Raw genomic sequence first — 12862 nt, forward strand, 5'->3', positions numbered from 1 at the left:
ATGTTTGTAACTTATGCATCCTCTGCAATTCTGCACCACCCCTACCCTCTTGAAATTCATGGTAATGGTATTAACCCTTAATAAATAGGTTATATTGAGCCCTAATCATTTTCTACCAGAACTAGCAATGTGTGTATTAATCTGATGGGTAACTAAAAAGAAAACGGATATTGTCATTTTACTTTCTCATTCACCTCTCCTCCCGTGATTGAGTAAAGAAAGATAATCATTACATTGCTAGTCATCTCTTGCAAACATGTTGTTGTTAATCTGACAAGTATTGTGCAAAGCAAGGGAGCCCTGATTAGTGGAAATTGTTGTCCTTCACTCTCCCTATATGAGTTATGCTGTGCATGGTATTTCAGGATGGTGTGAATACAGCCTCAGGTATATTTGCTATTTGCATAAAAAAGAAATATATCAAAATAGAATATCAGTAAGCAGAGCTGGCAATTCAAATATGTGTATTTAAATAGATGGAAATCATGCTTGTGGTTATTATATACTATCAATCAGTGCTGAAAAGCTGCTAACTTAGTATATGATCTCTCATGCAAAACAAATTCCAATATGTTTACCTGATACTTTTGTAATGGTCCTGTTTGTGATCACACATGTGTACTATTACATATTGAGAGAAGTTGTCAAGCTAAATTAATAAAAATATTTAAATTGTCTGTACATGTCTGATTCTTTCAAACAGATGTTATAATAAACGCATAGTTATAATAAAGGTTTTCTTACAGGTTAATATATAGTAAATAGTAGACATGTGCATTCGTTTTCGTCCGAATGCATTTTGGTCCGAATTTGGGTATTTTGTTATCGTTTTAACAAACGATAACGAACGTGCAGAATCCAAAAACTGAAAGATCCGACATAAACAAATGCTTTATTTTTGTTTTTGTTGTGACAACAGTTTGATATAGATAGGAGATTTGATATGACGCTGACAATAACAATCTGTGTCCATCAAACCTCTGGTCGAATCTGCCTAACCTTAGCTATATTAGTCCAGGATTATTCTACATAGAGAGAAAAGTTTTGACATAGAGAAAATAGAGACAACAGCAAAAAAGGTTGAATGTGCCTAATCTAATCTAATGTGCCTAATCTAGCTCTATTAATCAAAGATTATTTGACATAGAGAGAAAAGATTTGACATGAAGATTCGACAAAGCAGTCACTGCGAGTGGACATTTATGGTTAAATGCTCCGCCCATAAGCTATAGAAGAAATCTAATGTTGGTTGATTAGTAATAATAAATATAATTATTACTAGTGTCATACAACATTAGAATTCTACTATAGCTTGTAGGTGGAACATTCGACTGGAAATGTACGATTGCGGCTTCGTACAGTTTAGCTGCTCCGTCGAATCTTCTTAGAACATTTGATAGACACCATGAGCCTTCAAAGACAGATTTGACCTTAATTATTTTAGATTTTGGGACAAATGCATTTTTTAACGAAACTAAATAAATAAATAAAAATTTGGGAGTAACTAAATAAATGTATTTTTCGGACGAAAATGAAATTCCGAAACAAAATATTTCAGTGTGCACATGTCTAGTAAATAGATTTACTTAAATAACAAACCATTTATAACAGGAGTAATATACAGTAGATAATGAAGCCCAATATTACACTTTCAAGCTTTTTAAATAAATCACAAAGGGTATCATTTATTCTCTAGCTAAGTAGCTGTCTAGCAATACATTTGTTTAATTTTCAAAGTTATGTTACTTTTGCTATCTTTGTTTTACTCTCAACAAATCATCAGCATGTATCTTTAAAATAATATAGTTCACAAACAAATATCATCCTAAAATATGCCATAATGTGAACTTCATCCACCAATTCAAAGTAAAGAAATCAGGAAAATATTATTAAAAATGCAGTACAATATTTTCCTGATTTCTTTACTTTGAATTGGTGGACTAAGTTCACATTATGGCCAGAAGAGGGCAGCCTTGGCATATTTAGAATTTTACAGCTAGATCAGTTCTAGCTAAGCCTGCTCTCTCCTCCTCCTGGCTCAGTGATTCACCCTCCCATCTTTCCCCACACACAAAGAGGAGCTGCTGTGCAGAAAAGATAATGCTGTGGATGTTTTTCTGTGGATGGATTATTTTTCCAATGTTAAGAAGAGCATTTTGACATCTAAAGGCATTGTGGATTACACAGGATCTATGCTCAATCAAATATCAGGGACCTATCTTAAGATATGGACATCAGAGACTGCTGTCTGTGTTGGAAATGGCAAGTAGCTTTCTCCCTTCTCCTTTGTAGCTGGGGCTGGGTCTCTGGGCAGCTTCGTTATTCTATTGTGGAGGAGTCTGATCCAGGGACATGGGTAGGAAATGTAGCTCAGGATCTGGGCATAAAACGTGCAGAGATTGCTCAGCGCAGATTACATTTATCATCTGAGAAATACAAAAATTGTTTTACTGTTAATAAGGAAAATGGAGGCTTGATTGTTAATGACAGGATTGATAGAGAGATCCTGTGTGGATCCAGTGTGAGCTGTGTGCTGCATTTAGAGGTGGTTTCTGAAAATCCTTTGGAGATTTTTAGTCTAGACATAGAGATTCAGGATATTAATGATAATTCCCCCACTTTCTTAATTATTGATCATATTATTAAAATTACAGAAGTGTTTACCAATCCAGGTGCTCAGTTTGCCTTAGAAATAGCAAAGGATTTGGATGTAGGTATTAATCGTGTTAGTCAGTATACCTTAAACACAAATCCTTATTTCTCATTATCCTTAAAAAAACGTATAGATGGCACTCTCATCCCTCAGCTGATATTAGAGAAGGTGCTAGATAGGGAGGAGAAACAAGAACACAATCTTATTCTCACTGCTATAGATGGAGGAGAACCGGCTAAGTCAGGATCCTGTCATATCACAATAACGGTGTTAGATATTAATGATAATCCACCAGTTTTTAACCAATCGATTTATAAAATCAAGCTGAAGGAAAATCTCCCTTTAAATACAGTTGTATTGTCATTAAATGCAACAGATCTGGATAAGGGGGCAAATGGAGAAATTCTGTATTATTTTGATAGTCACACTTCTGAATCCTCAAGGCAGTTATTCGATTTGAACCAGCATAGTGGAGAAATCTTTATAAAAGGAAATGTAGATTATGAAGAGTTGTATCTTCATGAATTATCAATTGAAGCAGAAGATAAAGGATTACCCAGCCTAATAGGAAATTGTCTGATTCAGGTGGAAATAGAAGACGTCAATGATAATCCCCCAGAAATTTCTTTCACCTCCTTATTAAATGAGATTCCAGAAAATATACAAATAGGAACAACTGTGGGATTAATTAATGTGAGAGATAACGATTCTGGGAAAAATGGAGAAATACAGTTGGATATCTCTCCAGAATTACCATTCAAGATCAGAGCAGTTAAAAATCGTTATTCACTGATCACGGATGGGAATCTAGATAGAGAAAAAAAATTCCAATATACTATTGAACTGACAGCTACTGATTTAGGCTCTCCGGCTCTGTCTAGTAGCACGATTGTTAGTCTCAGGGTTTCTGATGTTAATGATAATGCACCAACATTTACACAATCTACCTATAATGCCTTCATTAAGGAGAACAGTGACCCAGGGACTCTTCTATGTACAGTGTCTGCTACTGACGCAGATGAGGGGGTTAACTCTGATCTGGTTTATTCTATAGTAGAGACCCAGATAGATGGATCCTCTGTATCCTCTTTTGTTTACATTAATTCTAATAATGGTGATATATATGCTCAACGTTCCTTTGACTATGAGCACATTCAGACTCTACAAATCACCATAAAAGTAGAGGATTCTGGATCTCCAAAGTTATTTTCCACTGTCCCTGTCTTTATATTCATATTGGATACAAATGACAACTCCCCCACCCTCCTGTACCCAGAGCACTCTGAGGATCTCACTGTCCAAGAGAGGATCCCAAAATCTACAAGTGCTGGATATCTGGTGACAAAACTGACTGCAGTGGATCTGGACTCTGGTCACAATGCCTGGTTGGCCTTTAATCTCATTGATCCTGCCAGTTTTTCACTATTCCAGGTGTCTAAATATACAGGAGAAGTCAGGACATTACGAGGATTTCAGGAAGCAGAAAATACAGAACGGCAACTTGTCCTCACTATCAGTGATCATGGGGATCCCCCATTATCTACCACTGTCACTGTATTTGTCAGTATAGCAGATGAGGTTGTAGTAGAAAGACCTAAATCAGGAGATTTCCTCATAAACTCCAAACCACCATCAGATATGACATTATATTTAATTGTTTCTCTTGTGGCTATCAGTTTGGTTTCCCTTGTGACTTTCATTATATTACTGGTAAAGTGTCTGAGGAAAGAAAGTTATGGTTATAGTAGCACTTGCTGTTATCTGAGTGGGTCTGACACCAAATCATACATGGATCAGTATCAGCCGGCTCTTTTCCTGAACACAGATGGAACCTTAAAATATATGGAGGTCAGAATGGTTCCTCCAGGTGGACAAGGACAATGTTACCAAACTAATGTGCCCCCAGCCCCACAACAGCGGGATTCTGCTTTTCTACAGTATCTGGATTTTCCACAGCTACAAGAACTAATTAAAAACAATGATAGCACATCAGATGCAAACTGCCTAACAGACCCAAGCAAGGTGAGATATTGCTATTATTATTTAATATTTAGTTTTTTATTTTAGTTCATAGCTTCTAATGCAAAATTGTGGTTAATTATGAATGCTAAAGGATGAAATTCAATGAGATTTTTGACCTAATTTTAAATTTCCACAATTAAATCATGGAACAACTCCACTGTGTCTCACAATGCAGTGTGGTCAGCTCCTGATTCCTACATTGTTGAGGATATGATGTGGGCATATGTTTGCATACAGGATTTGAAAGGTTTAAAATCATGTTAATACTCCATGAAAATTTGCTAATAGTACTTAAAAGGTTGTTCTCATCTATCTCCACATGCAGTTCGCTTATAATTCTAAAAGGGTATGTCAACTCTTTAAAATTAATATCTGCCTAATATAGTTGCCTCATGTTGGTCTGTTAAACATACCAATAAAAGAGTTTGGTTATATCTGTTTAATACCTGTTGATGTTGCCAGAACTCTCGTGAGCCTAACTTCCTGCCTTCTCTGCCTGTGCTGAATGATATCAAATACATTTTTCACAGGTATCTTTGAGAAATACAGAACCGCATCTTCTATATAAGGGGTCTCAAATTGGCGGCTCTCCAGCTGTTGCAAAACTACTAGTCCCATAATGCATCTGCATGTGGGAATAATGCTTGTAACTGTCAGCCTCGCAATGCATCATGGGACTTGTAGTTTTGCAACAGCTGGAGGGATGCTAGTTTGAGACCCCTGCTCTATATCATGGTAAAGAGCAGAGGGTCGGCATCCTATAGTCTTACCCTGTTTTTGTTGTCCTGATACAGTAGTTTAAGTGAGTGCAGTCATCCTAGGACTGTGTTATTAGCAGAATTACTAGGTGAAAATAAAAAGAAAAAAGCGTGGTAAAAAGAAAAATAATGTAGTCAGCACATCAAAGAATGGTGAGATGCAATATACAGTATAACATTTTTGGGTTTGGGTTTAGATACACTTTATTTATTGACAGCTTTGATTTAGAGCAGAAGTAATTTGAAGTAAACATAGTGAGTCTTGCCATAATTTGAAAGTATGCACAGTATACTTGCACATTATTTATGAATTTGCCCTCCTCCAATGCTGAATGATCTATGATCTACACTAGGGTTCGTCAACCAGCGGGCCGTGGCCCACTACTGGGCCATGGCCTTTCTGCAGCAATGGGTGTGGGCAGCCGGCATGGGACACCTGGACGGGTGGGCGTCATGAAAGAGCCGGGCAGCCAGCATAAGAGAGCCGGGTGGGCAGCATGAGACAGCCAAGCGGCCAGCATATGAGAGGCGGATGGAAGAAGTGAGCAAGCAGAGATGACATCATCTCTCCCGCCCCCCGCATTACCACTCTTCCGCCCTCCCAGCCAGTGTTCTGTCAGCCTCAATGTCGGAGGTGCAGCAGGGAACAGAGATATGACATAATCTCTCACCGCCCGCCCCACATCACCACTCTCCTGCCTTCATTCTGAAACCACCACTGCACAGAGGCATGCCTATGTGCTAAATGGACCAGTGCTGCCACCAATGCAGTGGTGGCAGGCAGCGTGGCAAGTGACATTTCACATCTGGTGACAGGCAACGTGGCAAGTGACGTGGCAAGTGACATTCTGCATCTGGTGACAGGCAACGTGGCAGGTCAAGCATGGTGCTGTGATTATTGAAGCGCTAACACCAGCCATTTCCCGTAAAATATTTTTACCCCCTGTGCGTGCACCCCCATAACCCCCCACCCCTCCCAGGGTTGGACCAAATTTTCTTCCATGCAGCCGGCCCCGGTGCCAAAAAGGTTGGTGACTGCTGATCTTTGCTGTTAGTTGCTGCTTTATTCCCTGACCACTATTATCTTGCTTGTTTGCTGCTTCTTTTCCCATCATCCTCTTCAGCCCACTTGGCAGCATCCTGCACATGCTCACAGGAGTTACATCATACCTGGCTCCATTCTTGGCCGGACATAGCTGAAGTATACACTACTGTATATGCTGCATGTGCTGTATGTTTTTCACAGAAGGTAAAAACTTGCTAGAAGCAGAAAGCAGCAGGCTTTTAAGGGCAGGATCACACTTGTGTACATAAATAAAAACAGTAGAAGAACATTCACCTGCATTTAGGTGCATTTTTATGCCTTTTTTTTTTTTTTTTTTTTTTTTACATATTGTGTTTTCAACCATTGTCACTGTACAGGCCAATCTGTTGTTTGTGATCACATTGAGAGAAATTGTCTGTCGAGCTAAATTATATAAAAATATTTAAATCTGCTGTACATATCTGATTCATTCAAACAGATGTTATAATAAACGTGTAGTTATAATAAATGTTTTCTTACAGGTTAATATACAGTAACACATTTTACTTAAATAACTAACCATTATACACATTATTTATAACAGGAGTACTAAAGATAATGAAGCTCAATATTACACATTCAAGGTAGAATAAATCACAAAGCGTATAATTAACATCTAGCTAAGTAATTGTCTAGCAATACCTTTGTTTACTTTTCAAAGTAATTTTTTTTGTTATCATTGTTTTAATCTAAACAAATCATCAGCATGTATCTTTAAAATAATATAATAAACAAACAAATATCATCTTAAAAGAAGAATACCTAAAAAAAATGGTCATCAACTAGAAGAGTATATAATCTCAATTAAATTTATTTCCTAAAATAAATAAACATAATAATAATAAAATTGCAATAGGTTATTTCCTGGATTTCTTTACTTTGAGTTGGTGGATGAAGTTCATATTATGTCCAGAAGAGGGCAGCCTTGGCATATTTAGAATTTTACAGCTAGATCAGTTCTAGCTAAGCCTGCTCTCTCCTCCCCCTGGCTCAGTGATTCACCCTCCCATCTTTCCCCACACACAAAGAGGAGCTGCTGTGCAGAAAAGACAATGCCGTGGACATGTTTTTCTATGGATGGATTATTTTTTCAATGTTAAGGAGAGACTGTTGACAGCTACTGGCATTGTGGATTACATAGGATCTATGTTTTATCAAATACCAAGGAAACATTGTAAGATATGGACATCAGAGACTGCTGTCTGTGTTGGAAATGGCAAGTAGCTTTCTCCATTCTCCTTTGTAGCTGGGGCTGGGTCTCTGGGCAGCTTCGTTATTCTATTGTGGAGGAGTCTGATCCAGGGACATGGGTAGGAAATGTAGCTCAGGATCTGGGCATAAAACGTGCAGAGATTGCTCAGCGCAGATTACATTTATCATCTGAGAAATACCAAAAATATTTTACTGTAAATAAGGAAAATGGAGGCTTGACTATTAATGACAGGATTGATAGAGAGTTCCTGTGTGGATCCAGTGTGAGCTGTGTGCTGCATTTAGAGGTGGTTGCTGAAAACCCTTTGGAGATTTTTAGTCTAGACATAGAGATTCAGGATATCAATGATAATGTCCCCACTTTCCAAAATAATGATCATATTATTAAAATTACAGAACTGTTGACAAGTCCTGGTATTCAGTTTGCCTTAGAAATAGCAAAAGATTTGGATGTTGGTGTTAATAGTGTTAGTCAGTACACATTAAACACAAATCCTTACTTTTCTTTATCCCTAAAGAAACGTATAGATGGCACTCTCATCCCTCAGCTGATATTAGAGAAGGTGTTAGATAGGGAGGAGAAACAAGAACACAATCTTATTCTCACTGCTATAGATGGAGGAGAACCAGCTAGATCAGGAACATGTCATATTACAATTACAGTGTTAGATATTAATGATAATCCACCAGTTTTTAACCAATCAATTTATAAAATAAAGCTGAAGGAAAATCTCCCTTTAAATACAGTTGTATTGTCATTAAATGCAACAGATCTGGATAAGGGGGCAAATGGAGAAATTCTGTATTATTTTGATAGTCACACTTCTGAATCCTCAAAGCAGTTATTTGATTTGAACCAGCATAGTGGAGAAATCTTGATAAAAGGAAATATTGATTATGAAGAGTTGTATCTTCATGAATTATCAATTAAAGCAGAAGATAAAGGATTACCCAGCCTGATAGGGAATTGTCTGGTTCTGGTGGAAATAGAAGATGTCAATGATAATTACCCAGAAATTTCTTTCACCTCCTTGATAAATGAGATTCCAGAAAATATACAAATAGGAACAAATGTGGGATTAATTAATGTGAGAGATAACGATTCTGGGAAAAATGGAGAAATACAGTTGGATATCTCTCCAGAATTACCATTCAAGATCAGAGCAGTTAAAAATCGTTATTCACTGATCACTGATGGGAATCTGGATAGAGAACAAAACTCCCAATATACTATTGAACTGACAGCTACTGATTTAGGATCTCCGGCTCTGTCCAATAACACGATTGTTATTCTCAGGGTTTCTGATGTTAATGATAATGCACCAACATTTACACAATCTACCTATAATGCCTTCATTAAGGAGAACAGTGACCCAGGGACTCTTCTATGTACAGTGTCTGCTACTGATGCAGATGAGGGGGTTAACTCTGATCTGGTGTACTCTATAGAAGAGACCCAGATAGATGGAACCTCTGTATCCTCTTTTGTTTACATTAATTCTAATAATGGTGATATATATGCTCAGCGTTCTTTTGACTATGAACACATTCAGACTCTACAAATCACCATAAAAGTAGAGGATTCTGGATCTCCAAAGTTATTTTCTACTGTCCCTGTCTTTATATTCATATTGGATACAAATGACAACTCCCCCACCCTGCTGTATCCGGAACACTCTGAGGATCTCATTGTCCAAGAGAGGATCCCAAAATCTACAAGTGCTGGATATCTGGTGACAAAACTGACTGCAGTGGATCTGGACTCTGGTCACAATGCCTGGTTGGCCTTTAATCTCATTGACCCTGATAGTTCTTCTCTATTCCAAGTGTCTAAACATACAGGAGAGGTCAGGACTTTACAAGGATTTCAGGAATCAGAAAATACAGACCAACAACTTATCATCTCTATCAGTGATCATGGGGATCCCCCATTATCTACCACTGTCACTGTATTTGTCAGTATAGCAGATGAGGTTGTAGTAGAAAGACCAAAATCAGGTAATGTCCTCATAAACTCCAAACCCCCATCAGATATGACATTATATTTAATTGTTTCTCTTGTGGCTATCAGTTTGGTTTCCCTTGTGACTTTCATTATATTACTGGTGAAATGTCTGAGGAAAGAAAGTTATAGTAGCAGTTGCTGTTATCTGAATGGGTCTGACACTAAATCATACATGGATCAGTACCAGCCGGCTCTTTTCCTGAACACAGATGGAACCCTAAAATACATGGAGGTCAGGATGGTTCCTCCAGGGGGACAAGGACAATGTTACCAAACTAATGTGCCCCCAGCCCCACAACAGAGGGATTCAGCTTTTCTACAGTCTCTGGATTTTCCTCAGCTACGGGAACTAGTTAAAGACAATGATAACACATCAGATACAAGCTGCCTAAATGACCCAAGCAAGGTGAGGTATTACTATTATTATTTAAGATTTAATTTCAGATTTTTTTTTTTTAGTTGATAGCTTCTAATTTAAAATTGTGGGTACATGTGGGTAATTATCAATGCTGAATGTCAAAATCCAAAGAGATTTTGACTTCATTTCAAGTTTCCACTATCCAATAATGGAACAACTCTACTGTGTCCCGCAATGCAGTGTGGTCAGCTCCTGATTGATGCATCCCTGCATTGTTGGGTATATGAAGTGGGCATGTGTTTGCATACAGAATTTGAAAGGCTTATAATCATGCTATTAATGCATTAAAACTTGCTGGTAGTATCTAAAAATATTACTTGCTTCCATCTTTTTTTCCTCCTGTGGTTAGCTTATAATTCTGAAAGGGTATCTAAACACTTTAAAATTACCATCTGCCTAATGCATTTGCCCTTTTGGACTGTTAAACGTACCAGTGAAAGACTTTTGTTAAATACCTGTTGATCTTGCCAGAAATCTTGTGAGCTTTAACTTCCTGTGTTCTCAGCCTGTGCTGAATGTTATCATTTGCATTTTTCACAGCTATCTTTGAGGAATGCATAACCACATTCTCTATGTTATGGGGGAGAGATGAGGGTGGCATCCTGTAGTCTTACTCTGTTTTTGTTGTCCTGATACAGGACTGTAAGTGTGTTATCGGCAAAGTTTGCCCTCCTCCAACTCTGAATGATCTATGATCTATCCTGTCAGTTGCTCCCCCTCCCACTATTATCTTACTCATTTGCTGCTTCTTTTCTCATCATCCTCTTCAGCCCATTCGGCAGCCCCCTGGGCATACTCACAGGAGTTACATCATACCTGGGACCATTCTTTGTACTGCACATAGCTGGAGTATACACTACAGTACAGGCCGCATGTGCTGTATTGTTCACAGAAAGTAAAAACCTGCTAAAAGCAGAAAGAAGCAGATTTGAAAGGAGAGAATCACACTTGTGTACACAAGTAAAAACGAAAGAACTCAAGCTTTTAGGTGCATTTTATGTCCATTTACCTGCATTTTCATGCACTTTTTTTTCTTACATATTGTTTTCAAGACGCTGTACAGGCCAATCATCTGCCAGCCATCAGTAGACTTGTGCACAATGGAAAATATTGTTTAGTTTCGGTTTGTTGTCATTCGTAAAATACATAATTTCATTCTGTTATATTCGTTATGTTACGTTAATACGTTTTCGGATAATTCCTTATTATTCGTAGAGTGTCAAATTCTTTCGTTCGTATTCGTTGAAATTCGCTATTTATGTATGTATAGACATTCGTGATAATGATTCGTAGTTTGGAAAGTCGCTTGTTTATTGAATCTTTTAACACACACAATGACAACGTCTCTTCTCCTCGGCTCAAATACAATACAACACCCTTCTAACTCAGTTCTCAGGAATGGACTTTGCCAGTAATCCAACCTCCGGCACAAAATTAATTAGCTGATTGCACTATAAGATTTACTTTGAGCTGACCTTTTGTTTCATTAGATCTTTAAATAATTACCGAATCATGTCAAATTCATTCAAATTCATTTGTTATATTTCTTTCGTTTTCGTTGTAATTCGTGTGCAAAATTCGGCCAAATTTCAATTTGTTACGAAACGAATTGCACAAGCCTAGCCATCAGTTTGTATTGCTTTTTCCTTTCTGTAGCAATGATTTACTGTGCGTTTTGCTGGGTTCATTTGAATTTTTGTATGTAGCAATGTGGAAAAATGTAGACACATTGCAATTTAACATGGCAGAAAGCTGTGTTGATGTGTGAACTAAGAACATAGAAAGCCACTGTATTCTGTATGCCCTTGTAGCAAGCTGTTTTCTTTCTTCTACACAAAAACAGAGCTCTCCGTAGAACATGTGAACTAGCCCTAAATAGGAAATTCATTAGTCACAACATATTACTAAGTCAAAAGATCATTTTGGAAAACTTATGTGTGAAAATTAAGACATCCTGCCTTCATTTTGAAACCACCACTGCACAGAGGCCTGCCTCGAGGTCTACTAATTGCATATCCCTGCACTACAGTATATGCCGCATGTGATGTGCATTGTTCATAGAAAGTAAAAACTTGCTATAAGCAGAAAGCAACAGCCTTTTAAGGGCAGGATCACACTTGTGTACATAAATAAAAACAGTAGAAGAACATTCACCTGCATTTAGGTGTATTTTCTGTGCATTTACCTGCATTTTATGGCCTTTTTTTTTTTTTTTTTACATATTGTGTTTTCAAAACACTGTCACTGTACAGGCCCATCTGTTGTTTGTGATCACATTGAGAGAAATTGTCAAGCTAAATTATATAAAAATATTTAAATCTACTGTACATATCTAATTCATTCAAACAGATGTTATAATAAACGCATAGTTATAATAAATGTTTTCTTACAGGTTAATATACAGCAACACAATTTACTTAAATAACTAACCATTATACACATTATTTATAACAGGAGTAATATAGATAATGAAGCCCAATATTACACATTCAAGGTAGAATAAATCACAGAGCGTATAATTTAACATCTAGCTAAGTAATTGTCTAGCAATACATTTGTTTACTTTTCAAAGTAATGTTTTTGTTTTTTTTTGCTATCATTGTTTTACTCTAAACAAATCATCAGCATGTATCTTTAAAATAATATTATTCACAAACAAATATCATCCTAAAGAGGAATATTTAAAAAAATGGTCATCAACTAGAAGAGT

At 37.2% G+C, this 12862-nt stretch overlaps 1 protein-coding gene across 18 annotated transcripts in view; it reads left to right on the forward strand.

The window, feature by feature from the left end:
• LOC143964452 (protocadherin gamma-C5-like) overlaps positions 1-12862 on the forward strand; it is a 568154-nt gene that overhangs the window by 293747 nt on the left and 261545 nt on the right. For 2 of the 18 annotated variants that reach the window (XM_077474187.1, XM_077474193.1), the window contains exon 1: positions 2069-4675. The exons of 14 other annotated variants lie outside the window; for them this stretch is intronic. In XM_077474187.1, the coding sequence (XP_077330313.1) occupies positions 2228-4675 (2448 nt within the window). In that variant the 5' untranslated portion in view covers positions 2069-2227. Of the gene's footprint in view, positions 1-2068; positions 4676-7536; positions 10141-12862 lie in introns of those variants that run through there. 2 more of the 18 variants (XM_077474199.1, XM_077474204.1) reach the window with 1 other exon arrangement.

This window comes from Lithobates pipiens, unplaced genomic scaffold (assembly GCF_037356315.1).
Source record: "Lithobates pipiens isolate NorthernLeopardFrog02 unplaced genomic scaffold, aLitPip1_a1.2 Scaffold_8, whole genome shotgun sequence".
Lineage (NCBI taxonomy): Eukaryota > Metazoa > Chordata > Amphibia > Anura > Ranidae > Lithobates > Lithobates pipiens.